Source organism: Hyperolius riggenbachi, chromosome 11 (genome assembly GCF_040937935.1).
Source record: "Hyperolius riggenbachi isolate aHypRig1 chromosome 11, aHypRig1.pri, whole genome shotgun sequence".
NCBI lineage: Eukaryota > Metazoa > Chordata > Amphibia > Anura > Hyperoliidae > Hyperolius > Hyperolius riggenbachi.
The window spans coordinates 49834458-49861836 of NC_090656.1; the positions used below are offsets into that span (position 1 = coordinate 49834458).

The following is a 27379-nucleotide window of genomic DNA, read 5'->3' on the forward strand; positions in this document are numbered from 1 at the left end:
AATACAATAAAACCCAGTGCAGCTGGTAAGTCTTTTTATATTAAAACTCTACCTGTTTTTACCTTACTAGGCATATTTTTGACATTACAGCAACACACTATAATTCGTTCAGCTTTCAGTCTCTAATAATATAATATGGACACATAACCCTTCCCCTTCCATACTTCCTCATATAAGTTGTGTTGTGCACGGGGTTTTGGAAGCCTAAGAAAGCTGATTTTTGAAAGGAAAGTTGTTGTTTTTTATTTAGAAATAAGTATTATTATGAAGAAAGAGGTACTTTGTATCTGAAAATAGAAGTTATCTAATATTGATACAAATTAGATTTCTCATAATTACTCACTGACTCACTGTCATGTTTTAATTTATTTTAAGGTCTTGCAAACAAGACTGAAGCAGATGAAAAAGCAGAAATGGACAATCCAGATCTTGAGAAGGGCCTAACCATCGATGAGATGATATTGTTATGTATCCACAACTTTGGTAAGATAAAAACCAAATGGCATTGATATACTATTACTTAGTGTGCTTCCTCCAACAGGGCCAGTCTGAGATAAATTGGGGCCCTGGGCAAATTTTATCATGGGTCCCCAGACCCCCCTTCTCACCAGTACAGTTAGGTGCTGCTGCCCGCCCCACCAAAAACTTCTGTGGTACTAGGTGCTGTCTCCACACATTTATCATCAAATTAAATTAAGTGGAATTGGGTGCTGTCTGCACCCCCTCCCAAATTAGCTGTATAAGATGCTGCCAGAAAATATCCCCCTCCCCTAAATCAGCGATATTAGGTGACACCAAAATATCCCCCCCCCCCCCTAAAAAAACAAAAAAACAAAAAACAAAAACCAATAAAACAAAAATCATAGTGGTATTAAAGCGGATCTGAGATGAAAAAGTAACTGTAACAAATACATTGGCCTCAATTCACTAAGATCATGCTGGAGATAATAAGGCAAGAGAAAACTTACCTCCACATAGTGAGAGAGTTATCTTATCTCTTCATTCCTTACGTTACCTCTTCTGTAGTTAAGTTACCTCCTCTGTAGTTAAGTTACCTCCTCTGTAGTTAAGTTACCTCCTCTGTAGTTATTTTCACACACAGTTAATGAACAGCCTGTCTTTAACTCTGGAGTTATTTTAAGGATTAAAGAGTTAACTTAAAGACAGAAGAGTTAACTTTAGGTTTGCCTGAGGTAAAATGTTTCCTGAATACTACATGCCTTATCACCATGGTAACAACTCTAGAAGAGTTATTAAAGACAGGAGATAAGCTTAGCGAATTGAGGCCATTGTCTATATATCTTATCTAAAGTTTAGATAGTTTACACAGCAAATCTAGCTGCAAAGGGAACCAGAGACAAAGCACCCTTGTGTATTTTACCATATATATCAGTAAGAACATTAGAGAAAACACTTACCATGCTCTCTGTTTCATCCTCACTGCTGAAAGTGTCTGTTATCAGCTGTGATAAGAATCCCGGACAGAGCATTCAGTCTGACTTTGCTGGGAATAATTATAGCTGAGTCATTATAGCAGAGCCACAAGGGGGCAGGCTTGGGCTTAAAAAGTCACCAGAGAAGACAGACTCTTTCCGTAGCAAAGCTAGACTGAGTGCTCAGTAGGGGATTCTTATCAGAGGTGATAACAGTCAGATTAAACAGAGAACAATGAAACAAAGAGCAGATTAGGTGTTTACTGTCATGTTCCAACTGATTTATAAGGTAAAATACAAGAGGTTGCTTCATCTCTGGTTCTCTTTAAAGGTTTCTGATTATTTATTGCTGTGATACAATGAGGGCAGCCATGTTCTGGAGATGCTATCAGCTTGCCTGTGTGTAAATTAATTTCCCTCTCCTCCTCCCTCCTCCCTCCTCCCCTCTGCCTCTGAAATCAATGGCTAGTAACCTCCTCCTCCTCCTGCCCAGACTGAGCTCCCATAAGCCCTTGCTACAGTGGCAAGGCACAAAAGGAGCTGTGGGTTAGGCTTGTTTAGTTTATAGGGAATTAGAGTATTAAAACAAAACACAAAAAGTATTTGGCTTGAGGAGTGCCCTATAAACTATATGAAAGGAACACAATTATGCAATGAGTAAAAGTTTATCTTGGATCCACTTTAAGTGCTATACGAAAATGCCCCAACTTCACCCTCAACATCAGCAGTATTAGGTGCCACCCACCACCCCCCTCACCTCCTGCAGTGTGGGTATCAGAGCCTTCTACCTGGCATAGCTCTCATGCAGTAACCCTAGACTCTCGCCCCCTAGTGTTAGCCTGTGAGGAACAAGAACTGCAGATTTGCAATCCTAAAGCAAGTGAATATAGACACCTGGCAAGGGAAATAGACCAAACACACTTCTGTGGAAATCAGCAGTATGGGACAGCAAGAATTGCAGGGCAGGTGTAGCCTAGTCAGTACTAGCCCTGCTGTTTGTTCATTGTTTTAGCATATGCTAATATTCTTTACCCCAAAAGTACCGTAGTTCTTTTCCATATATGTAGGAAAATAAAATATCTTTATGGTTGGCAGGCATAGAGGGAAGATTGTGAAATTCTATTTCGAGCACTCTTGGCTCCAGTAGACCAGTATTGGTTAGCAGCCCAGTGCTGTTTTAAGTTTAGATAAACTCTAAAGCAGCCTTTCTCAACCTTGTTTATCGCCTGGAGGAGCTCTTCTGTAAATTTCCAGGTCCCAGGGAACCTCTGCATAGAAATTATCTACAGCTCACATCACTGTATAGTAATCTTTACCCACTCAAATAACAAAAGCAGCAACCCCTGAAATAACAAATGCAGCATTCAATACTCCTCCAAAAACCAATACAGCAGCTACCACCAAATAATAAATACAGTCATTATTACTCCTGCAGGCAACAAATGCAGCCATTATTACCCCCATAACAAATGCAGCAATCATTACCCCATATAACAAATGCTGTCATTTTCCCTATATAGAAATGTGGCTCTGATGCCCTCTTTTTTTTTTCTTCTCTGCCTGAAAGAGTTAAACATCAGGTATGTAAGTGGCAGTTCCTGTCTGAGTCAGAGGACTGGGTCAGAATACAGTGTGACCCTCACTGATAAGAAATTAAAACTATAGATTCTGATTCTTTGAACACCACGTAGCAACATTCTGAATAGGGCTTAACACCTGGACCAGGATTCTGGAAGTGGCTTGGGACAATCCCACAATTTCGCCAGCTGCGTCTTGATAGGAGCCTTTTCTGAAAAAATGTAGTGCAGCTAGCAATTTAGTTAACCCTGGCACTGCCTATGTTCTCTTACAAGATGATTTAAGAGAAATGCCGATGTCCTGGTATAGCAAATAAATCCATTCTCTTGCAAATTGATATGGTTCTAGACCTTATTCTTGCCCTTCTGTGCCTTTGAATCACTCTCAGCTGATACATAACCACTTCAAATGGCTCCATCTTCTCTGTCAGCAATGATCTGACAAGAATAACGACAGAGCAGTGAAGGAGAGAACTAATCCTAAAGTTAACACTAAATCACGCCCACTTTCATTTTCATGAATTGCACTTTCTTCCGTTTTATCACATCATTACAGAATGCTCGCTAACAGCTGTAGAATACTTTGATGACTCCTGAAATCAACTTATCAAGTTCGGTATTTTACCGAGCTGTCGGTAATTGATTCGATCAGTCTTGATGAATCGAGGCCCTTGTGTCTTGTTATATAGCTGCATCTGAATTATGATTTTTAGAAAAGTGCATGAACTAAGGCTTTTGAATGAGTTATGCGAGTGTATTATGGATGTTAAACCGTGGGTAGTAGCAATAACGAAGAAGGCATGAAGGTCTTGTCTCTCCAGAATATACAATGCTTTACTGTGTTTACAGAGTGTCACCGAGACTTGTGTGTACTCTACTGAGACTGGCTGAGGTTTGATGCTTTACATATATCTCACCTGTGGTTTGAACTATGCTGGCAGCAAATTACAGGGCTTCTCAGTGCAAAACGATCTGAAAACCCAATAAGGATACCCCTGCAAAGCCACTAGTAGAATATTGGTTACTGACATGGCATAACCCGAAACCCAAATTAATGGGTGCCTCTTTCGAAAGCACTCACCTTAGGGTGTTCGGTACAATGACTTGGGTGCTGTTATTAATATTTAAGCTTCCTGGTAGTTTAAATAAATCGTAGCAGGCTGTAAAATGAAGGCAATGATGTTTAAAAAAAAATGCAAATAAATGAAAGACTTGCTTGTGCAGCACTGACAAAGCTTAGATTGGTTTGTTAACAAAAAGGGGGTTAGCACCTTAAATGCAGTGTTGTGTGACAGAGTTCAAACCCGTGACCGATCCTCCGATTCCTGTGACTAACAAATCCTACACTGAAATCTTCTTGTGTGATTTTTGACTTTCAGAATAGGATTCATAGGATAAGAAAATGTATTAAGTTGGTCAAGGGTATGAACACATTCGCAAAACACGTCAAGTGAAAAGAGAGATACAATTCCAAACTTAAACGCATATATATATATATATATATATATATATATATAGGCCCGGATTTACATCACAGGAGCCTATAAGCACAGAGGTCATGGCACTTTAGATATCGCCCTCCATAAACCTAGAAACCCCCGATAAGCAGAACTGCACCGCAAGTGTGCTTGCTGTCCGAGCTGTAACTTCTCCCTTACTTCCCTTTCCTGTCATAGGCAGCTACAGGTGACATGCCCCTTACTATTAGGTAGTCAGAAGTACCCTCAATATTAAGTAGCTAGAGGTGCCCCCAAGTATTAGTTAGGTCAGTGCTGTCCAACTTCATGGGCATGGAGGGCCATTTTTTTTCAGACCCCATGGTGGAGGGCCGAAGGTTCTTGCTAGAGTCGCAGCCCCCCCCCCAGGAAAAAAAATGCAATTAAAGGACAATTAGATTGGCAGCACTTACCACAAAATGCAATTTAAGATGTCGGGGAAAACCACGGGGGTTCTGTTGCGTGTAGGCCGAAAAATGGGTGTGGCCATGGACCAGAATGTGGGTGTGGCCACGGGTGGAGACAAATTTACATGAATTTAGCAATGTGGGACATTAGATTAGGACAGTGGTGGGGAACCTTTTGGAGGCCGAGTGTCCAAACTGCAACCCAAAAGTCACTTATCTATCGCAAAGTGGCAACAGCAATTTAAACTACATACAAACGTTTTAACTCATACATGAACATTATGGAAAATCCAAGTTGAAAATAAACTGTGAAGATAAACAATTTCATCCATCCTACTCCTGAAAAATGTGTTTTTTTTTTTTAGAACCTCCCAGTTTTATTTTCCGTTTTAAAAAGCTAAAAAAGTAGGTTTAACGCTATTGTTTCATGATAACGATTTAGCTTTTCCATAGTCTCGCAGTTCGCAATCATGTGACCACCAACAAGACAAATTCAGCAATCATGAGGCCCCCAACAAATCATGAGGCCCCCAACAAGACACATTCAGCAATCATGATGCCCCCAACAAGACAAATTTAGCAATCATGAGGCCCCCAAAAAATCATGAGGCCCCCCAACAAGACACATTCAGCAATCTTGAGGCCCCCAACAAGACAAATTCAGCAATCGTGATGCCCCCAACAAATCATGAGGCCCCCAACAAGACAAATCCAGTAACCATGAGGTATCCAACATGACAAATTCAGCAGTCATGGGGCACATAAATAGACAGCATTTCACATAAATAAGCAGAATGCCCCTTTAATATGGTAGACACCTCTCACCTGGCTTCTAAATTCTCCTCTACTGGCTGCTGTGCCTGGCAATAGTGTTTTGGGCCGGATTGGGGATGATGTGTGGGCTGAAATGTCTTGCGGTGCTGCTGTGGCCGGGCTGCCGGTGATGCTGTGGCCGGGTGAGGTAGTGACAGGTGCCCCCCCAGTTGAGGTAGTGACAGGTGTCCCCCCCCCCAGCTAGATAGTGACAGGTGTCCCCCCAGCTAGACAGTGACAGGTGCCCCCCCCAGCTAGATAGTGACAGGTGCCCCCCCCAGCTAGATAGTGACAGGTGTCCCCCCAGCTATAGTGACAGGTGTCCCCCCAGCTATATAGTGACAGGTGTGTCCCCCAGCTAGATAGTGACAGGTGTCCCATTCAGCTAGATAGTGACAGGTGTCCCACCCAGCTAGATAGTGACAGGTGTCCCCCCAGCTAGATAGTGACAGGTGTCCCCCCCAGCTAGATAGTGACAGGTGTCCCCCCCAGCTAGATAGTGACAGGTGTCCCCCCCAGTTAGATAGTGACAGGTGCCCCCCCAGCTAGATAGTGACAGGTGCCCCCCCAGTTAGATAGTGACAGGTGCCCCCCCCCAAGTTAGATAGACAGGTGCCCCCCCAGCTAGATAGTGACAGGTGCCACCCCAGCTAGTGACAGGTGCCCCCCCAGTTAGATAGTGACAGGTGCCCCCCAGTTAGATAGTGACAGGTGCCCCCCCAGTTAGATAGTGACAGGTGCCCCCCCAGTTAGATAGTGACAGGTGCCCCCCCCCAGCTAGATAGTGACAGGTGTCCCCCCCAGCTAGATAGACAGGTGCCCCCCCAGCTAGTGACAGGTGCCCCCACCAGTTAGCGAGCCCGTTACCTCTCTCTCCTGTGTCCCCGCTGGCCTCTCCTGTGTCCCCGCTGCCGCTGCCCCACAGCTCAGACCTCACAGATCGCGGCGACTGAAGAAGCAAGCAGAGCGCGCGCATGACACCCGCGCGGCAGAAGGTCACATGCAGGAGTGACTAATGATGTTACTTCCGCATGTGACGTACTCCGTGCAGGTACCATGCGCACTCTGTTTACCTCAGTCGCCGCGATCTGAGGTCTGAGCTGTGGGGCAGCAGCGGCAGCGGGGACACAGGAGAGGCCAGCGAGGACACAGGAGAGGCCACAATAAGAGGGAGCAGGCATGGCGCCCATAGCGCAAGTCATGCCTGCATCCCAGGAAGACGAGCGGGCTGCAGCAGGTGGCCTGGCGGGCCGGATGCGGCCCGCGGGCCACCAGTTGGACAGCGCTGAGTTAGGTAGCTAAAAGAATCTCAGTATTAAGTAGCTAGAGGTGCCCCTCACTGAAGGGAGCTCGTCAGTGGAATGCCGAGAGCCGGGTGAGTAACCTCTCATTTACACTCTCATCAGGACTCTGCATAGGGAAGGAGGGCAGGAGGCACTGGGGGAGGGGAGTGAGCCACCTTTCCATCATTAGACTCCTGTCAGCACGTGCCTACAGTGCCTTATGGTAAATCTGGCCCTCGCTGTGAAACAGGAGAAAGAGAGAGAGAAAAAAAAACCTGAACTGTATGCAGCTGCCACTAGCATAACACGAGAGAAGAAAAAAAAAACAGTAAGAACACACATTTGAAAAGGTACAGAAAACACTGCTGGAACAAACTGTCAACATGTAATACCAAACACTTGCATTAGAATTAAACAAATGAAACACTATACTTGCCAGTGTCTTGAGACGTTCTCCCCAAATGACCATTCGTTACAGCATCGGTCAAGTTTTGCTCGCGAAGTTCTGGACCCCCTCGGGCTACTGATTCCTTCGTTCAGCAGATCGACCACCACTACGGCACTTGCACCCCAAGCCGCCGCCCGGGACAGCCCACGATCTGGATTCTGGCGTTAGGCATGTGTACAATCACACCTATATTATTCAGTCCACGAACCTTCGCCACTGTAATTACTCGAACGTCATTCCGTGCGCCCAGCTTCCTCGCAGCCTGGCAGCACCACTTATCTCTTCTCGATAAGTTTCTCGCGAGCGTCTCAGCGTCTCCTCCGCTTGTTACTGTGGAAGTCCTGGAAAACTAGATAACAGACTGACATCTGGCCCGGTCCTTGCCTGCCTTTTCTGCTAGGCAGCGCTGGGTTCACGGCACCAATTGTTAGAACCTGTTCTATATCACCTTGCTTCGACACCATTAACTTCTTACAGTTGCGTCTCACCGACTGTGAGATCACTTGACTCTCAGTGGCGGATCTAGAGGGGTGCAGGCATGGCTAGTGCTATGGGCGCCACTGCCCCATGGGCGCCATGCCTGCCCCCATGCCTTTGCTCCCTCACTGTCTGCCTCCCCTCCTGGGTTGCGCCCCCCTACCCAGCCGCCGCTGCCGCCGTGGTGTGCACCGCTCCAACGCTCCCTGTCTCCCCTCCTGGCTGCGTCCCCTCCGCTGCGTCTCCTCTAGCGTCCCCGCCGGCGTCATAGTAACACACCACCTACTGAGATCAGTGGACAGCGAGAGCGCTCAAGCTACCCGCCGCCCGCTGTACTCCAATGCGGAAGTGACATCACTTTATGCATTTGGAGTACAGCGGGCGGCGTGTAACGTGCGCCTGCTCTGTCCATTGATCTCAGTAGGTGGTGTGTTACTACGACCCGGGCGGGGACGCTAGAGGAGACGCAGTGGAGGGGACGCAGCCAGGAGGGGACGCAGCTATGGCAGCAGTGGGGGAGCGGCATGCACCGAGATACAGGTACAGAAGGCAGCCTGCACCCAGCCCCAGCCTTCACCCTGCACCCAGCCTTCACCCTGCACCCAGCCTTCACCCAGACACCATTCACCCTGCCCCAGCCTTCACCCTGCACCCAGCCTTCACCCAGACACCATTCACCCTGCCCCAGCCTTCACCCTGCACCCAGCCTTCACCCAGACACCATTCACCCTGCCCCAGCCTTCACCCTGCACCCAGCCTTCACCCAGACACCATTCACCCTGCCCCAGCCTTCACCCTGCACCCAGCCTTCACCCAGCCACCATTCACCCTGCACCCAGCCTTCACCCTGCACCCAGCCTTCACCCTGCACCCAGCCTTCACCCAGCCACCATTCACCCTGCCCCAGCCTTCACCCTGCACCCAGCCTTCACCCAGCCACCATTCACCCTGCACCCAGCCTTCACCCTGCACCCAGCCTTCACCCAGCCACCATTTACCCTGCCCCAGCCTTCACCCTGCACCCAGCCTTCACCCTGCACCCAGCCTTCACCCTGCACCCAGCCTTCACCCTGCCCCAGCCTTCACCCTGCCCCAGCCTTCACCCTGCACCCAGCCTTCACCCTGCACCCAGCCTTCACCCAGCCACCATTCACCTTGCCCCAGCCTTACCCTGCGTCTAGCCACCATTCACCCTGCCCCAGCCTTCACCCTGCCCCAGCCTTCACCCTGCCCCAGCCTTCACCCTGCCCCAGCCTTCACCCTGCCCCCAGCCTTCACCCTGCACCCAGCCTTCACCCTGCACCCAGCCACCATTCACCCTGCCCCAGCCTTCACCCTGCACCCAGCCACCATTTGCCCTGCCCCAGCCATCCTGCTCTGCACCCAGGCACCATTCACCCTGCCCGAGCCACCCTTCACCCTGCACTCAGCCACCATTCGCCCTGCCCCAGCCATCCTGCTCTGCACCCAGCCACCATTCACCCTGCCCCAGCCGTCCTGACCTGCACCCAGCCACCCTTCATCTAGCCAGCCACCCTGCACTCTAACCCAGCCACCCTTCAACCTGCCCAAGCCACCCTGAATGCAGACTCACCCTGCAGCCGGTCCCAGTCACCCTAACCCAGCCACCCTGCACCCACACTCACCCTACAGCCAGTCCCTCCCAATTACCCTGCATTCTGACCCAGCCACCCTGGCCTGCACCCAGAGCCACCCTGCACCCTGATCTGATCCAGCCACCCTGCACCCAGACCCACCCTGCAGCCGGACCCAGCCACCCAGACCCAGTCACCCTGCACCCTGATCCAGCCACCCTGCACCCAGACTCACCATGTAGCTGGTCCCAGCCACCCTTTACCCAGACCCAGCCACCCTTTACCCAGACCCAGACACCCTTTACCCAGACCCAGCAACCCTGCACCCAGACCCAGCCACCCTGCACCCAGACCAAGCCACCCTGCACCCAGACCCACCATGCAGTTGGACCCAGCCACCCTGCCCCAGTCACCCTTCATCTAACCACCCTTCAAGGGAAAAAGGAGTAGGGGGGGGGGGGGCACACTTTAAGTGTTTGCCATAGGCACCATATTACCCAGATACGCCTCTGTTGACTCTCCACACACAGCAAGCAGGAGATAGACTTTCTCAGGCTCCTTCAATGTTTACGGTATTTATTCAAGTAACAGAAATACAGATAGATACAGTTTATCATCTCCTTGCAAAGCAGACTTCCATGTTGCGTTACAGCAGCGTGAGTACCTTCCTTCTGAAAGTACCCAGGTCTTCTTGTATCTACTCTATGTTACATCTAGACTACCTATGTACAGCATACATTATATCAGATTACAGAAAGGAAGAACATACTTAGAGAAATAATTGGGTTCCAGTCAGTATTTGAAGCATAGCAGGAATCAGAGAGAGAGCCCCCTTTTCAGCTCGTCCGGCTATTAATACCGACTAGGAAAGAGTTAAACGTGACATCATATTCGCCACCCCTAGATCAGATTATTGGTGGACCCTACTCGTGGTGTCATCATACACACCTACTTGATTAATAATCAATGAGGCATTTGACCCAGATGCAGGAACGTGAATGTTTAGTAAATATGGCCAATGTTTACTGTTCCTGTCCTGTAAGTGGAGGTCAGAGTAAACCGATGGCCTTCTCTTAGGAACATGTTCTCAGTATCTGCGTGTATCTTCTGCTACACGCAGACCCTGAGATGCCTCTGTCTATTTTAAAGGCATACACTGCGGACAAGCCTTTTACATAAAACTCAGGCCAAGTAACTGAGGCCTACTTAAATTATAACATATATATATATATATATATATATATATATATATATATATATATATATATGCACACACACACACAAAGGTTAATGGTAAATATATTAAGTACCCACTGGGCCCCCTTTGCTCCAGAGCCCCTTAGCAGCTGCTATGGCTATTGCTATGCCCCTGCAAACCCCCTTTCCACTCCTAACAATAATCTCCCTTCTCTCCGCTCCTAACACTAACCCTCCCCCTCTCCTCTCCTAACACTAAACTCCACCCCCTCCACTCCCAACGCTAACTTCCCCACTCTCCACTCCTAACACTAACCCAGTGGCGTAGCAATCAGCCCTGCAGCGGATACAGGTGCAGGAAGGACAAGAGTAGGGAGAAGCCCAGAGGCTCTGGGGTCCCAGCCTGCCCATCAGGCTCTAGCGTGGGGCGAGAGGGGGCAGGGCCTCCTCAGATAAATGTCCCCTGCCCCCTCAATTGGCAGAGCGCAAGGTTGCCATCCGTCCGTCTACTGCCACAATCTTGTGTGTGCATGTGCGCACCACCGCAACAGGGTAGTACAGGTGACTGTTCACACCATTCATCGCTTCTATCTATCCAAAATTTTTCTTGGTCTGCCACTTTGAGCCTTAACTTGAAATGAGCCTGTGGTCTTCCATTTCCTCAATAGCTTCCTAACTGTGGAAAAAAGACAATCTTTGTCTTCAGGTCATTTGAAAGTTGTTTTGAGACCACCATTTTGCTATTCTTCAGAGAAAATTAAAAGAGGTGGGAAACTTACAATTGACCCCCTTAAATACTTTCTCATTTGATTCACCTGTGTATGTAGGTCAGGGGTCACTGAGCTTACCAAGCCAATTTAAGTTCCAATAATTCGTTTAAAGGTTTTGAAATCAATAAAATGACAAAAGTGCCCAAATTTATGCACCTGCCTCATTTTATTTGAACAATTATTGCGCACTTTCTGTAAATCCAATAAACATCATTTCACTTCTCAAATATCACTGTGTGGATCTCCTATATGATATATTTAACTGACATTTTTTATCGTAACATCCAACGATTTATACAGGAAAATCATGATGATTAAAGTGATCCTTAAGCCAAGTACAAAAAATGAGATTTACTCACCTGGTGCTTCCCTCAGCCCCCTGCAGCCGATCGGTGTCCTCGCAGCTCTGCTCTGACGTGCTAGGACCCGCCGGCGAACACTTCCGGTTTGGCCATCACCGGCCGACAGGCATGGGAACGCGAGTGATTCTTCGCGTTCCCAGCCTGTATATCGCCCCCTATGCTGCTATTGCGGCCAGGGGAGCTGAAAGACGGCAGACGCCCGTGCACTCAAACTTCCTGTATATCAGGATTACATTTTTTAAATTTTATAACTTGCATTCCATCCCAGAAGCCACTGAGATATTGTGCTATAAAAATGTTTCTCATCAATATTTTCATATGCAGTTCATCTTCTTCTGTGTTTTGCATTTCATGGATGTACGTCTTCATCGGTTCGTACCATTTCCTGATGACATTCCTGTTTTTTCTTGCTCAATAAACGCTTTTTGTAAACTAAAGTTATGTTAGCAAATATGTTAGCGAGCACAGTCCAGATTTGTCCTTTCAGTTGTATTGTGGATGTAGATGGTATATCTGCAGCACGCAAGTACCTGGTTACTGAACACCCAGGCACACGCTAATTAGCTCTGTATGGGGAAAAAAATCATTACTAGCTGTATCCTTAATGAAATAATTAACGTTTTAATTACACTCACACAAATGAAAAGTCACTTTCAATATTTTTAAAAATGGCCTCAGCATATGCATTGCCTGTCTGCCATGCAACATAACAGCGGTAAAAAAGAATGAAAATATTTTTAAACATACGTAATTATTGAATGTATTTATGCTGCTAAAAGCAACCAATGTGTTATAAAACAAATTGATGTACACAGAAGAAAAAAAAAAACACTAGGAAACCTTAATCATCATTTGCAGTGTACAGCAAAACTGCTAGCCTGATGCAGAGTGACGAGGCACAAGTGTGAGCCACTGCCAGTAAACTGTGACTTAATGGCTTGCACATTGGGCAATGTATTGTGGAAGTCTAATATTGCCAGGCATATCTTCTACCTATTCAAGGGGGGGTGAGGGGGGGGGGAATCAGGGCTCCTTAATTAATAACTTAAGGGGGCACATCTGACCATCTATGGGAAGGGGGACTGTGTAATACAGGGGAAATACCTGCTGCCTAATGGTGGTCCCTGAATAACTGGCAATCTATGGAAAGGGGGGACTTTCTAATACTGGGTACATACCTGTTACCTATTTGGAGGGTGGTATGTCCTTAATAACTTGCGGAGTCATATCTGGCAATCTATAGAAAGGGGGACTGCATAACACTGGGGGCATACCTGCTTTCTAATGGGGGTCCTACCTGCTTTCTAATGGGTGTCCTACCTAGCTGTCAATCTATAAGGAAGGGGGGAACTGTCTAAAACTGGTCCGTACCTGCTACCTTTTCAGGGGGGTCCTTAATAATTTGCGGAGGCACGTCTGGGAAGGAGGGATCGCCTAATACTGGGGCCATATCTACTACCTATTGAGTGCAGGGGGGGGGGGGGTTTGCTACTTACTACTGGAGCGGGGGGCATTTCTTGTTACCTATACTAAGGATGGGGGGGGGGGGCATCTGCTGTCTAGTTTAATGGGGCTATCAAATACTTGGGAAAATATTGCTACCTAGTCTGGGGAGGGGGCAAAGCCTACCTATTATGGGTTTGTGGCCTGTTTTGAGGGGCGGAGTTTAGGGCACCGGAATGCATGTGCCTACAGGCTCCTGAGCTGTAAATACAGCTCTGACCTTGGTGTTCAGAAAAATCATGCAGAAAAAGGTGCACAGAAAACTGAGGTTCCTTTCAGGCTCTTCTCACACTTGCTGCCTTTTGTTGCGTTGCGGTACTCTCCGCTGCAGCTCCTCCATCGCAGCTCTTCACAGTAACCATTAGTCTCTATGAGACTGGCCACACTACCCCGCTTTGTGATGCCACGTAAAAGCGAAAATGGCCGCGGTTTTGCGCAAAAATTCACGATTGTGCGTGAAAATGCGCGCAAAGACGGCCGTGATACAGTGGTTTGCAAAAGTATTCGGCCCCCTTGAAGTTTTCCACATTTTGTCACATTACTGCCACAAACCTAAATCAATTGTATTGGAATTCCACGTGAAAGACCAATACAAAGTGGTATACACCTGAGAAGTGAAACGAAAATCATACATGATTCCAAACATTTTTTACAAATCAATAACTGCAAAGTAGGGTGTGCATAATTATTCAGCCCCCTGAGTCAATACTTTGTAGAACCACCTTTTGCTGCAATTACAGCTGCTAGTCTTTTAGGGTATGTCTCCACCAGCTTTGCACATCTAGAGACTGAAATCCTTCCCCATTCTTCTCTGCAAAACAGCTCCAGCTCAGTCAGATTAGATGGACAGCGCTTGTGAACAGCAGTTTTTAGATCTCGCCACAGATTCTCGATTGGATTTAGATCTGGACTTGGCCATTCTAATACATGGATATGTTTTGTTTTAAACCATTCCATTGTTGCCCTGGCTTTATGTTTAGGGTCGCTGTCCTGCTGGAAGGTGAACCTCCGCCCCAGTCTCAAGTCTTTTGCAGACTCCAAGAGGTTTTCTTCCAAGATTGCCCTGTATTTGGCTCCATCCATCTTCCCATCAACTGACCAGCTTCCCTGTCCCTGCTGAAAAGAAGCACCCCCAGAGCATAATGCTGCCACCATCATATTTGACAGTGGGGATGGTGTGTTCAGAGTGATGTGCAGTGTTAGTTTTCCGCCACACATAGCGTTTTGCATTTTGGCCAAAAAGTTCTATTTTGGTCTCATCTGACCAGAGCACCTTCTTCCACATGTTTGCTGTCCCCCCCACATGGCTTGTGGCAAACTGAAGATGGGACTTCTTATGCTTTTCTGTTAACAATGGCTTTCTGCTTGCCACTCTTCCATAAAGGCCAACTTTGTGCAGTGCGCAACTAATAGTTGTCCTATAGACAGATTCCCCCTCCTGAGCTGTGGATCTCTGCAGCTCGTCCAGAGTCACCATGGGCCTCTTGGCTGCATTTCTGATCAGTGCTCTCCTTGTTCGGCCTGTGAGTTTAGGTGGATGGCCTTGTCTTGGTAGGTTTACAGTTGTGCTATACTCCTTCCACATAGCCCCCAACCGTCCCGAATCCTGCTGGATTGTCCCGATTTGTTAGGACTCTCCCGCTAACCCGATATGACCCCACCAAGTCCCGGGCGGCAGTGGGCAGGGAGGAAGAAAAAAATGATCGAGGCGCCAGCCGCGCCGAAGGGGGGGTGTGTTATTCCTGTCCTTCCATTCTATCTCCCTCCTCCCTTGAAATAATCTGCCCCCCCCCTGTGTCTCCCCCCTGCTTGCAGAGTGCGCAGCTAAGCGGAGCGGGCTGTCAGCTTACCGGTATCCATGGACGCGTACTAGCATCTGGCTTCCTGCTTCCGGTGACATCACAGGAAGCAGATTGAAGCCGGACATCGGAACGCGTCCATGGATACCGGTAAGCTGACAGCCCGCTCCGCTTAGCTGCGCACTCTGCAAGCAGGGGGGAGACACAGGGGGCTGGCGCCTCTATCATTTTTTTCTTGCATTGGCACCCTCCTCCCCACTCTGTGTTGGGAGGTATGCTTCCATTTCTGAATGATCACTTGAACAGGGCTCCGTGGGATGTTCAAGGCTTTGGAAATCTTTTTGTAGCCTAAGCCTGCTTTAAATTCCTCAATAACTTTATCCCTGACCTGTCTGGTGTGTTCTTTGGACTTCATGGTGTTGTTGCTCCCAATATTCTCTTAGACAACTTCTGAGGCCGTCACAGAGCAACTGTATTTGTATTGACATTAGATTACACACAGGTGCACTCTGTTTAGTCATTAGCACTCATCAGGCAATGTCTATGGGCAACTGACTGCACTCAGACCAAAGGGGGCTGAATAATTACACACACCCCACTTTGCAGTTATTGATTTGTAAAAAATGTTTGGAATAGTGTATGATTTTCGTTCCACTTCTCACATGTACACCACTTTGTATTGGTCTTTCACGTGGAATTCCAATAAAATTGATTCATGTTTGTGGCAGTAATGTGACAAAATGTGGAAAACTTCAAGGGAGCCGAATACGTTTGCAAGCCACTGTATGAGTTATCACGGTTTAGTGAATCAAGCCCCATGTGTAAAACCGGCCTCACACTTACTACAGTGCATCGTAGAAGATTGGCACATAGCGACACAGAAGCAATGATGGCTCTATGAGACTAACACATTGGTTGCAGTGCAGTATGATGAGACTTCTTAGTTTTGTGATACAGGATGATGCACTGGCATTGAGGCTTACCTTCATGGTAATGAAAGCCTCACTGTACCCTGATGCTGCACCGTTAAGGCGCCATGCTTTTTGGAACCGTTGTGGTGCAATGCAGTAGCATCGCATTGCAGCGGAAAGCAGGAAGTGTTAGTGGGACCTGACAGAAAAGTGTGCTCCCTGCTTCATTCACACTCCATCTGTTGGGTCAACTCACTGCCCATACAATTCTATGGGGCTATTCACAGTACTGCATTGCAACAGATCACCCTATTCTAACTTGCTGCATGAGGGTTTTGAATTACCAGGTATTGTTTAACGAACTTATGCACCGCGCACAATGTGAACCCAGCCTAAGGCCCAGTTCACATTTTTCTGGAACGTAACCGGAACGTATACTGTACAAACGGAATGGATGTGAATGGATCCAACGTTAACCTATGGATCCATTCACATGTGTCCATTGGAACGAATATGTTTTGTACGTTCCCGTCCCCGGATCTGAAAAATGCCGCAGGCCCTAATTCTCTGGACCGTTCTGCACAGCGGAACAGATCCGGACAACAAATACTGCAGCATTGGGGGCATTGGGAAACGGACCGTTCCACGGGGGATGGGGCATGGGCAGACGCAAATCTAGCGACGGGAGGGAGAGAGGAAGGTGCAGCAGCTGGGTGGGTGGGCTAGGGAGGCTTTATACATACCTTATCTTCAAAGGCAGCTGGCGGTAGAGGCTTCTGTCTTCTTCCGCGTCATGTGACTAGTCACATGACGCGCTGTGTAGTCACAGCGGAAGAAGAGGAAGCCTCTACCGCCGGCTGCCCATGAAGATAAGGTATGTATTGCCAAGTGAAAACGGATCCGATCAATCATTGATCAGATCCATTTTCACTAATGTGAACAGGGCCACGGACGAGCCGTCCGGATCCGTTGAAGCGGACACCAGATCCGCTCACCAGATCCGTTTGGCTCAAAACGCAGATGTAAACCGGGCCTAAGGCAGAGAGCACACTTATTAAAATTGCATGAGTTTTGCCACAGAGCGGAAAACGCATGTGAATTTGCATATAAAGTAAGTCTATGGGACTATAGATATAAAACTGGATACAGAGGACAGGACCCAAAAAATGGGATTCTTTTTTTTAACCATTTCTGCCGCTGGGCCATGAGCCTCATGTCCACAGCGGCAGCTGCTACAGCCGCAGGGACGCAATTAATACGTCCCTGCAGCTTGGAGGACTGTGCGCGCGAGCATGCAGGCAGAAGCCCGCGATCTCAATGTTGCCGACAACAGGAGGGATTGGCTGCAGGGGACGAAAGTCCCTGAGCCAATCCGTTCTTGTCTGCCAAGAATAATCACTGTTTTTGTTCAAAAACAGCGTTTATTCTTAAACAGAGCTGCCACGCTTCCTACCGCTCGCCAATTTCCGCCACTTACCGCCGACAATCATTAGATTTATGAATGGGAACAAAGTGAACCTGTGAACCCCCCATGAGGAGATGGGCTAGTCCAAAACCTGTTGGTTCTGTAAGATTTCTACTACCTACTGTAAGGGCTTGTTCACACTATGGGCTTGATTCACTAAACCGTGATAACTCAAAAATCACACCTTATCAAAGATATCACACCTTATCAAAGCTAACACGCCTCATCAGAGTAGCATAGAGAGCACTGCAAACCCGCAGGGGCTCAGGGCAGGATGAGTGCCATTGCCAATTAGCAGGCATACGTTTATAGCGCTAGCTATGCTACTCTGATAAGGCGTGTTAACTTTCATAAGGTGTGATCTTTGATAAGGTGTGATATTTGAGTTATCAAGGCTTAGTGAATCAAGCCCAATGCATATATTTTTAAGCGCTGGTGATTTCTGAAATTGCCCTAAAAGCGCTTGTGCAATTATTTCCTATGGGAGCGTTCACATGTGCGTGTTGTGATTGCGTTTCGCTCCCCAAAACGCTGCATGTTCCATTTTCTGGGCGATGTGGCTATAATGGAAAGTATAGGGAAATCGCAAAGCGCTTGAAAAAGTGCTTTGTATAACTATTCCCCGAGCGCTTTTATGAATAAATACATTGTATTTATTCATTTCTGGGTGAAAGAGTTCACTTCCTGTCTAATGTCAGGAAGTGAAAAAGAATCGTTCTACAAAAGCGCTTAAAAAAACGCTTAGAAGGGCAGGGAAAGGCAATTAAAAAATCGCAATAAATCGTTAAGCGCTTGCAATAGTCCTGGCAATTTATAGTGTGACCATAGCCTAGTGACAGCACCATAGGAGAAATTAATTGATGTACTTCTTAACTGTATAAGTTTACATATATTTTATATTTTAAGATTTTCACAACAGAGGTCCTTTAAAGCTGTTGAAGGACAATGCGACCCTAACGAGGGAGGTAGGGAGTTCCATAGTGTCGAAGCAGCTTGTGAGAGCCAGTATTGCTTAAAGAGGAACTCCAGCCTAAACAAACATACTGTCATCAAGTTACATTAGTTATGTTAATTAGAATAGATAAGTAATATAAATCTCTTACCCACTCTGTTTTAAAAGAACAGGCAAATGTTTGTGATTTCATGGGGGCTGACATCTTTGTCATGGGGGCAGCCATCTTTTTGGTTGAAATGAGGTGACAAGGAGCAGGTGACACAGTTCCAACTGTCCTGTGTACTGATAACCCCTCCCAGCTGCACACGCTAGGCTTCAAATGTCAAATTCAAAATGTAAAAAAAATAAAAATGCACCAAAACAGCAGAACGAGAACAACAAAATCAGAAATCCCATCATGCTTTGCACAGCATCAGGGGAAAAAAGCCCGGGCAGTTTTTTTCTGTGCAGCTAAAAATGAGGCTTGTATAAGAGAAACAAAGTTCTGATGCTGTGAAACTGTTACAGAAACACAAAGCCTTTTCAGTGCTGCTGAGTCGATTTTTAGTCCGGAGGTTCACTTTAAAAGGAAATAAATATGACAGCCTCCATATCTCTCTCACTTCAGTTGTCCTTTAAATGTGATTGAGCATGTGACTGTGACATGTCAACTCCAGCACACTCTGAGATCCCGATTGCTGTCCTTCTGCAGTGTTTTTATATGGAGCTCTGCTGACGTAGATCGTGACTCGTCTGTGGGAAAGTTCTGACGGACCCAGGGGAGTGAGGGAGGTCGTGCAAGGCGGCATAATACAGCCTGCCAGCCACTAAAATGGGACACAGAAATCCTTTACTCCGTTCTGTTTAGTTACTTCTAATATTCAGACACTAAACAGCATCAGGATCTGCATCTCTCTGAGTTATTAGATTTATCAAAAAGGTGCCAAAAGATTGCTGAGAAACAGCATGATGAAGATAAACAGCAGAAGAGCTTCTCTTAGCGCTCTACAGGGCTATAATTCACCTTCACGTGTGACAGAATGGATTACAAATGTTAGAAGGCAGCTAAATCAATTGTACATGCTTTATTTGTGTCTGTCTGGCTGCAGGGATCTCTGTATAATCAAAGCCCACCAGAACTTCTTTCAGGATCCAATGCTTCAAGCCACGCTGTAACAAATCAAGTGTGTGATTCGTGGAAGAAAATAGAGTCCAGTTTTCTAAAAAGGCCAGATGTATCCAGGTTCCCTCTGTACATTGCTGGGATGTTTACAACAGACATTTTGTAGGTAGTGGCACTGTGTTTACACGCATAGAAAACACACCAGCCACAGCATTGTGAAGAATGTGGGAGTATCAGCCTGCTATAAATCACTGGATCAGTCCCAGGTGACACAGAAGAGAAATACATGTCTCATCTCCCTGTGCTACTAATTGCTGCTAATTACTTATACAAGTATTAGGGGATAGTCTGTAAGTGAAAAATTACACCAAGCAGCACAAGGCCTCTTTTTTACGGGCAGTTGAAGGTGGTAAACTGCATATGTAATATGAGTGCATGGAAATTTGGTCACCCAGGAAAATCGATAGTAGAATATCGGCTTTCTGACATTCTTCTATTAAAGTGTAAAGAAGCATTGTAAAATATCGGTATTAAATAAGGATATTTTACTATAGCTAAACCTAACCCTACTCTCACACAGAACCCTCCCCCCTGATGCCTAAACCTAATTCCCCACCCGCACAAAAACCCCACCTGAGGCCTAACCCTAACTACCTTCCCTCCATGCTCAAACACTCTACCTGACACCTAACTATAACCGCTTCCCCCCGCACAAATACCCTACCCGATGCCTAACACTAACTGTCCTCCCAACAAACACCCTACCGCCACCCCCCTGCACAAACACCCTAACTGATGCCTAACCTTAACTGCCCCCCCCCCCCACAAACACCCTACCTGAGGCCTAACCGCCAACTCCCTGCACAAACACCCTATCTGATGCCTAACCCTAACTGCCCCCCCCCCCCCCACAAACACCCTACCTGATGCCTTACTCTAACTTCCCCCTTTTCCCCTCCCCACGAACACCCTACCTAAGGCCTAACCGCCAACCCCCTGCACAAACACCCTACCTGATGCCTAACCCTAACTGCCCCCCCCCCACAAACACCCTACCTTATGCCTTACTCTAACCTCCACCCACTCTCCCCACAAACACCCTACCTGAGGCCTAACCACCAACCCCCTGCACAAACACCCTACCTGATGCCTAACCCTAACTTCCCTCCTTGCACATACACCCTACCCTGACCCCTAACTGCCCCTCCACACAAACACTCTTCCTGGTGCCTAACCCTTACTCCCCCCCCTGCACAAACACCCTTCCTGGTGCCTAACCCTAACTGTCCCCCGCTAACACCCTACCTGATGCCTAACCTTAACACGCCCCCTTGCCTAACCTTAGCCACCCTCTCACCACCATCTTTCGCCAGACCCAGCACTCACTATTTATTGCTTGCCATGGGTGCACACATTTCCCCTCGATGCCGCTATTTCAATGGGCGCCTATTGCAGCACCCAAACTTCTGCTGCTAGTGGGTGCCCAAATTACCTGCTTCGGATGAATTTGCCAGCTGCTCCCATTCACCGGCCAAAGGCTTTCCTAGCACTTGACATGGGCGGTGGATTAGTCCCCCGCGCCTCCCACAGAGTTGCATCTGTGCACAGTTCACCCCCGGGTAATGCTGCTTTGTGTCAAATGTGACATGCATGTTATTACCAAACGCTGCCATTTGGCTGCATGTAATTACAGCCAAATGGTGCTTGTGGCCAGCAGCCCGGAGGATAATCTGCCCAACAAATGAGCAGCCTGTGGAAAAGAGGCCTAAAGCTAGCAAGTTTACAAAGTTACAAATTACATGAAAACTTATTTTAGAAACGCATTGTTAACCTGTTCCGTGCCAGCTGTCTCTGGCCCCGTAAGGACCAGAGACTGCTGGTACAGCAAAGCGGCGCAAAACATCGCTTACCAATGAATCTCCGCCCAGTCCCGCTGCTCTCACCGGTCACACCGCTCGCCCATTGCTGCAGGTTCCTCTCTCTGTCCTCTCTATGATGGCAGAGCTCTGTTAGGAGCCGCTTTCATTGGCTCCTGACCCTGTCAATCAATGTAAGCCAATGGGATTATCAAATAGACGGCAGGGCGAGTATTTTGCAGCGGGGAGAGAACGGCGAGATCGGCAGAAGCAGCGTGACTGCTCAGTAAGGATTGTTGAAATCTACATCCTGTAAGAGCCGTGCAGCCACATAGCAATAATGTTTTAAAGTGAGTTTTCCCTGATGGAAAAGTATATAAAACTCCACTGCATATTTGTTTTATACAGAAAATGCAAGCTTGCCTGCTATCAGCTAGTGAGCCATTCAGCCATTACTGCAGAGTCGGATCATCCACAAGGCAAACCTAGGTTGTTGCCTAGGGCCTGAAGAGAGACTAGGGGCCTAGTTAACACTAGCCCCCGCCAATTTTTACCCCCCAAAAAAAGCCAGATGGCCATCAAGGTTGGACCCAAAGTTGGTACTTGACTAGGGTCCCATTTCACCATGGGACCCTTTTTTTTACATTCCCAGTGAGGGTGGGAATATGTTCTCCTGTGCTTGGTAATGGGCACACATGGGCATTTTTGTATTTTGTGTAAATATGCAGTCATGAAACCTGCCACACCTTGCTCAATGTGAAAGCCCCATATCATTGCAGAGCATCGCAATGCAGTGATAATGTCCGTTACAAAGCAACACAATGGACTCTGTATGGAACAGCCCTAACTCTGTGATTGTGATGTAAGAAAACTTGGTTTAACCACTTCACCTCCCCTGGGACGAGTAACTACATCCCTGCAAAATCCTATATCACCTTGCAGAGACGTAGCTACTAAGTCCCGCCCCACAGTGCACTCCCGCTCACCCCTCCATGTTCCCCCACGCTCGTTACCACTGCCAATTGTTAACTGGGAGATGAATGAATGGGAATGCAGTTCCCATTCATTAATCTCTGTCCCTGTATGAATGGTCACAGGCATCAAAGCGATACCGCAATCATTTGTCTACATCCAGTGAAAGCCATGCACGCATGGCTTCCTATTTAGCATACTGTAGGTACGCAATAAGAAGTAATGCGCAAAGACATCTTGTGGCCAAATAGTGAAATTAAATCTACAAACTTTTTTTTCATAATTTAAAATGAACCCCTTAGCTCTCACACTCCCCAATAGTTAACGCCAAAAATTGTTTGTAAAAGAAAAAAATACAATAAAAAAAAAAAATACATAAATACCGGTAGTTACTTTAGAGTTTTAATTTTTTTTTTAAATATGTATGTCAAGAGGTTATATTACTGTGATTTTTTTAAATTATGGGCTTTTAATTAGGGATGGACGCAAAACTGAAAAACTGCACCTTTATTTCCAAATAAAATATTGGCGGCATACATTGTACTAGGGAAAAAATGTAAATGGTGCAATAACCAGAACAGAAATGTGCAGTGGAGTTCTCCTACTTTTGCTTCAGGTTTTGCCGTGCCCAGGTCCGTCTGTCAGCACTACAGACCATAAATTCTTGGATCAGGAAGAGACCGGCACCGTCCACTTGTATTATGCTCTTTAATTTAAAAGTCATATATTGCCAACAAAGCAACGTTTCGGAGCAGCTGCTCCTTTATCAAGCTAGGCATATAATGACTGCAACACATACTATTCACCATTCACATTTATATACACACGGTAGGCAATTGACCAATCCTGATCAGGAAAGCTCATAGCCAATCAGCCAGGTCCGTATTGATGGGGAACTTACTTGCTATTTGCCTATTGGTCGCCTTCTGGAGTGTTGTATCTCCGCTCTAAGGAATGCTATGACATACGGGGTCCCACGCTGTGCAGCAGCTGCTCACAAGTCCATGCATCTGCGCCGCCTATCGCCGCCGAGAGCGGACTTGATGGGAAACCGCAGTGCGGTGACGTAGGAGTAGGCGGCAATTTGCCGCTGATACTCCCACTCTCTTGTGTGGCCAATAGGAATACACCAGGGACCCGCCCACCGCATCGGTCAGGATGCCGACGTGAGCGGGTTTACCCGTGCATTCCAATGGCAGTTGTAGTTGAACAGCCCGGGTTTCTATCTGTCAATCTCACCTAATGTAATTGAAAGCAATAAGAGATTATTTGATATACACTAGTATACATAACTCTATTGTTAGATCACATCAATGGGTTTGCAGGTATAGGGGACATAGGTTGGAGGTAAAAAGATATGTCTCTATCTAACCATTAAAGTAACATCCAAAATATTAGTATTTAAATAAAGGGGATAAGATCTAACTCCCTATTAAGACTTTTGGGTTCCATGGTGTCTAGTTTTTTTTATCCACCATGCTTCCCTGTATAATAGTTTTTTTTATTAGGTCGCCCCTCTTCTCAGTGGCAACACCTGTTCAATTATTTGATACCTAAGTTGGCTTACATTGTGTCCAGCCTGGACAAAATGATAGGGGGCAGCCTGATCTGTCAGGTGTTCCCTAATAGCATGTTTGTGTGCGGAAAGGCGCACTTTAACTTTCTGCATGGTCTGGCCAACATAGATCAGCCCGCAGGGGCACTTTAATGCGTATACCACATATGTGGAATCGCATGTATGACAACCTTTTATTTTAAATTTTGTGCCTCTGTAAGGATATCTGATTTCATCCCCTTTAATCACAGAGCTGCAATAAACAATTGAGACATGGATAAGTGCCCCTGCAGGACAACAACCGCCCATCAGACCACACAGCAGGAGTATCTGCATGCACTAATTTGTCCCTGAGGGTTGGGGCCTTTTTATATGAAAAGTGTAATGATCGCTGCTGCAGCAGCTATTGCTGGAAGTAGTGCTGCAGCTCAGGCAGTTCTGATCTATTTCCATGCAAGCTGTATAGCTTTGTCTGTTTTTCCCTGCTGTCAGCTTGTGACTGATTATCATTCACCTGTGTGGGAATCTGCATGTCTGCTCCCATTGGATGACCTCAGTATAAAGATCTGCTTCCTGCAGGGTTTCCTTGGGTTTTCATAGCTTCAGCTTAAGCCTGTCTTGCTGTCGCTTTAGCCCCCGATCGTGTTTCTTGTTATAAAGATACTTTGCTGGTCTTTGCATCATATATTGGTTCATTGCCAATATATATGCATACCAGCACGTTTATTATTTTCCTTGTATTTGTGTTACGTTAATACACCAGTGTCGCTGATGTATACGTACACAAACTGTTTATATCCTGTGTGCAGTTAGTCAGCTTTCCAGCACGTTTTGGTAGGTTGCGCGTACCGTGACCACCCGTGCTGAGGTAGTTACCCTGCTCCTGGTTCTGTTTGTGGATTGCGTTCATCTCTGCGAAGAGATAACGGATCCTTCTGAATCCTGTCCTGTTACCGTTTGTGGATTGCGTTCATCTCTGCGAAGAGATAACGAATCCTTCTGAATCCTGTTCTGTTACTGTTTGTGGATTGCGTTCATCTCTGCGAAGAGATAACAAATCCTTCTGAATCCTGTTCTGTTACCGTTTGTGGATTGCGTTCATCTCTGCGAAGAGATAGCGAATCCTTCTGAGTCCTGTTCCCTGTTTTGCTCCAGTGTTAGTCAGCGTTCCTGCTTATGTCATATATCGGTTCATTGCCGATATATACATATGTTAGTCAGACGTTACAAATAGTTTCATTGATAGCTGTAATTGTAATACGCTAGGAAAACATACTTATTGTATATTTATCTGTGTTACGTTCATCTATCTTAATCCTGCTATTTTCTGACTGTCCTGTCTTTGTGAGGCACGCCATCGCCGCAGCGCATTGGCTGCCTCATTCCAGTCTGTCTGGTTTTGGACGCTTGCTGTCGCTAAGTAGCCGCTAGCTAGCAAGCGTTCATTCTGTCTACCTGTCCTGATCTCCTCAGTTCTGGTTTGTGCGCTCAGCGCTACTTTGCGCTGAGACGTTATAACGAAAGCATTGTTTGTGGCTGTCAGATCTGCACTGGCTCTGTGCGCCACAATCTCCTATTGGAGTCAGTCCTCCCCTCCACTATACTAGGGATAGCCTGTTTCCTGGTGCTAGTGTGTGTACCTCCTCCACGTCAGCTCATGCGTTGCATGCTGACTGTGGAGAATACACCACCAAGCGTTACAAAAAGATTGGAAGATTCCTAAATTCTGGAATCTCAGGTAGACTATCTGCTAGTAAATACCAATATTTTTTTTAATAATCTTAGCAATATTATTGCTTTCAACATTAAATTTGGTTTCAAATGGAATACGTCCAGACATATTTCTACTCTGACGTTTACAATATTATATATTATATTATATTGGCGCTTTGAGTCCGCCAGGAGAAAAGCGTGATATAAATGTTCTGTGTTTGTTTGTTTGTTTGATATAGGAGAGAACAGAGGTGCCAAAAGGATAAAAGGGGTTTTAAAAGAGCTTAAAAGTCAAAAATTTGGTAATTAGAGGAGGCAGTGGTGGACTTACCTCCTCCAAGCAGACACAACACGACTGTACATTCGGTAGGTGCCGAGTGTTGTTTGTTTTGCTAGATGCTGTAACTCCTTTTTCTATTGCCTGAGGAAGCGGGCGCTGACCCGTGAAACGCGTTGCTTTGTTTTATCTGGAGTTCGTAATGAATAGACTGAATGTACAGTCGTGTTGTGTCTGCTTGGAGGAGGTAAGTCCACCACTGCCTCCTCTAATTACCAAATTTTTGGCTTTTAAGCTCTTTTAAAACCCCTTTTATCCTTTTGGCGCCTCTGTTCTCTCCTATATAATATTGTCTCCACCCTGGGTGGAGGGTTGCGACCCTTTTCTACTATCTACAGAGAGCGACTTCTTATTCCTGAGTGGGGTCAGGATAATCTCCCCACCTGCCTTTACAGTGGTTGCCTATTGGTGACCCATGCTTGTGAGTATAACAACTATTACTCTTTGTCATTATCCCCTTTGTCAATACATACTACACTATTGGGGCTCTTGGTGTTCCTCTGTTTATCTCGTCTGACGTTTACAAGATCTTTCTCCCACTCTATGATATGCACCATCCACTATTTCACTGGGATACCCTCTCTGTTTCATGTTGTCCATTCTAATTTTTTTCTGAGTCTCATCCGACATGATCATCTGCACCCTTTTAAACTGACTAGAAGGAATTGATCTCCTGGTAGCCCACGGATGGAAACTCCCATAGTGTAAAAGGGAGTTCACATCCGTGGGCTTAACATAGAGATCAGTAACAAGATTATCATCATTCCTGATGACCATTGTGTCCAAAAACCGAATCCTATCTACCGAACTATGTATTGTCAATCGAATATCTGGACATCAATTTTGCCACAGAGGTCTCTAGGGTCGAATGTGGCCCCGCCCATATGCAAAATATGTTGTCTATATATCTAAACCACTGTTGGGCATATTGTTTAAATAATAAGTTTGTATAGACGAACATTTTTTCATATACGCCCATATAAATATTTGCATACGACGGGGCCACATTCAACCCCATAGCAGTGCCTCTCATTTGCATGTAAAACTGTTCTCCAAATCGAAAATAGTTCTTCTTCAGGACCAATTCCAACAATTTGCAAATAAACTGTATCTGACCAACATTGTAATCTGACATTGATTCAGGTACATATTTGATGGCCTCTACACCCCCATCATGTGGCATGGAGGTGTAGAGGCTCTCTACATCCATAGTGACCAAGAGAAACTCTCCACCAACTGGATCCATGTTATGGACCACATTCAAAAACATTTGGGTGTCCCGCAGATAAGACTTTTGACCCGCTACATATGGCCTCAATATTCTATCTAAATACTTTGAGATTGGGAAGAACA

The 27379-nt window shown here is 46.4% G+C and overlaps 1 protein-coding gene across 4 annotated transcripts in view; it reads left to right on the forward strand.

Annotated features, from left to right (window-relative positions):
• The window catches only part of RASGRP2 (RAS guanyl releasing protein 2), a 261441-nt gene that overhangs the window by 54837 nt on the left and 179225 nt on the right, over positions 1 to 27379 (forward strand). For all 4 annotated transcript variants that reach the window (XM_068259466.1, XM_068259465.1, XM_068259468.1 and 1 more), the window contains one exon: positions 376 to 483. In XM_068259466.1, coding sequence (XP_068115567.1) covers positions 414 to 483 — 70 coding nt within the window. In that variant the 5' untranslated portion in view covers positions 376 to 413. The remainder of the gene's footprint in view (positions 1 to 375; positions 484 to 27379) is intronic.